The following is a 521-nucleotide window of genomic DNA, read 5'->3' as shown; positions in this document are numbered from 1 at the left end:
CTTCCTGTCTTTGTCGCCGTATATGGCCGTGACTATATCTTCTATCGTCTTTTAGTGGCTGGCGGTGGCTGTCTAGCGCGCTTCTTCGTATTTGTCTGCAAGTTTGTCTGCCTCCTTCAGCAGCTCTGTTATGATCGCTCGAGCTGAGGCTTTCTGGGCTTGGTTCGTGAGCTTGGCATATATATATATTTGTTTTCAGGTCCATGTTTTGAGTTTATTATCTCTGTTATGTGCTGTTGCCACGCTTTTAGTTTTGCCGCATCATCGGCCCCTTGCATCAGATCCTTGTATTTTCCATTGGCATCTTTTAGGAAGTCGTCATCTGCTACTGATACATTGAGGTTGTAGATTGGCGTTCTTAGCTCCGAGAAAGTTGCAATGGGTTCGTCGGCAACTGACGGTGCGATCGCGTCTTTTAACGTGAACAAGTTGCATAGAGCACCGAATTCAGCTGCGTATTGGTTCTTGGTTGCATCGCCGATCCCTATCAGTATGCACAGAGCAAGAAATTTAATAATTAG

At 45.7% G+C, this 521-nt stretch overlaps 1 pseudogene across 1 annotated transcript in view; it reads right to left on the bottom strand.

The window, feature by feature from the left end:
* Positions 1-521, bottom strand: part of TEOVI_000557200:pseudogene — a 1,630-nt pseudogene extending 1,109 nt beyond the window's left edge. Inside the window, 2 exon segments of the mRNA in view lie at positions 1-177; positions 180-521. The exon segment at positions 1-177 is cut by the window's left edge and continues 66 nt beyond it. Of these exon segments, the coding sequence occupies positions 1-177; positions 180-521 (519 nt within the window).

Source organism: Trypanosoma equiperdum (genome assembly GCF_001457755.1).
Source record: "Trypanosoma equiperdum strain OVI genome assembly, contig: ctg_1491, whole genome shotgun sequence".
Taxonomy (NCBI): domain Eukaryota; phylum Euglenozoa; class Kinetoplastea; order Trypanosomatida; family Trypanosomatidae; genus Trypanosoma; species Trypanosoma equiperdum.
Note: the sequence above shows the minus strand (reverse complement) of the source record. Positions and strands in the feature narration are given on the sequence as shown.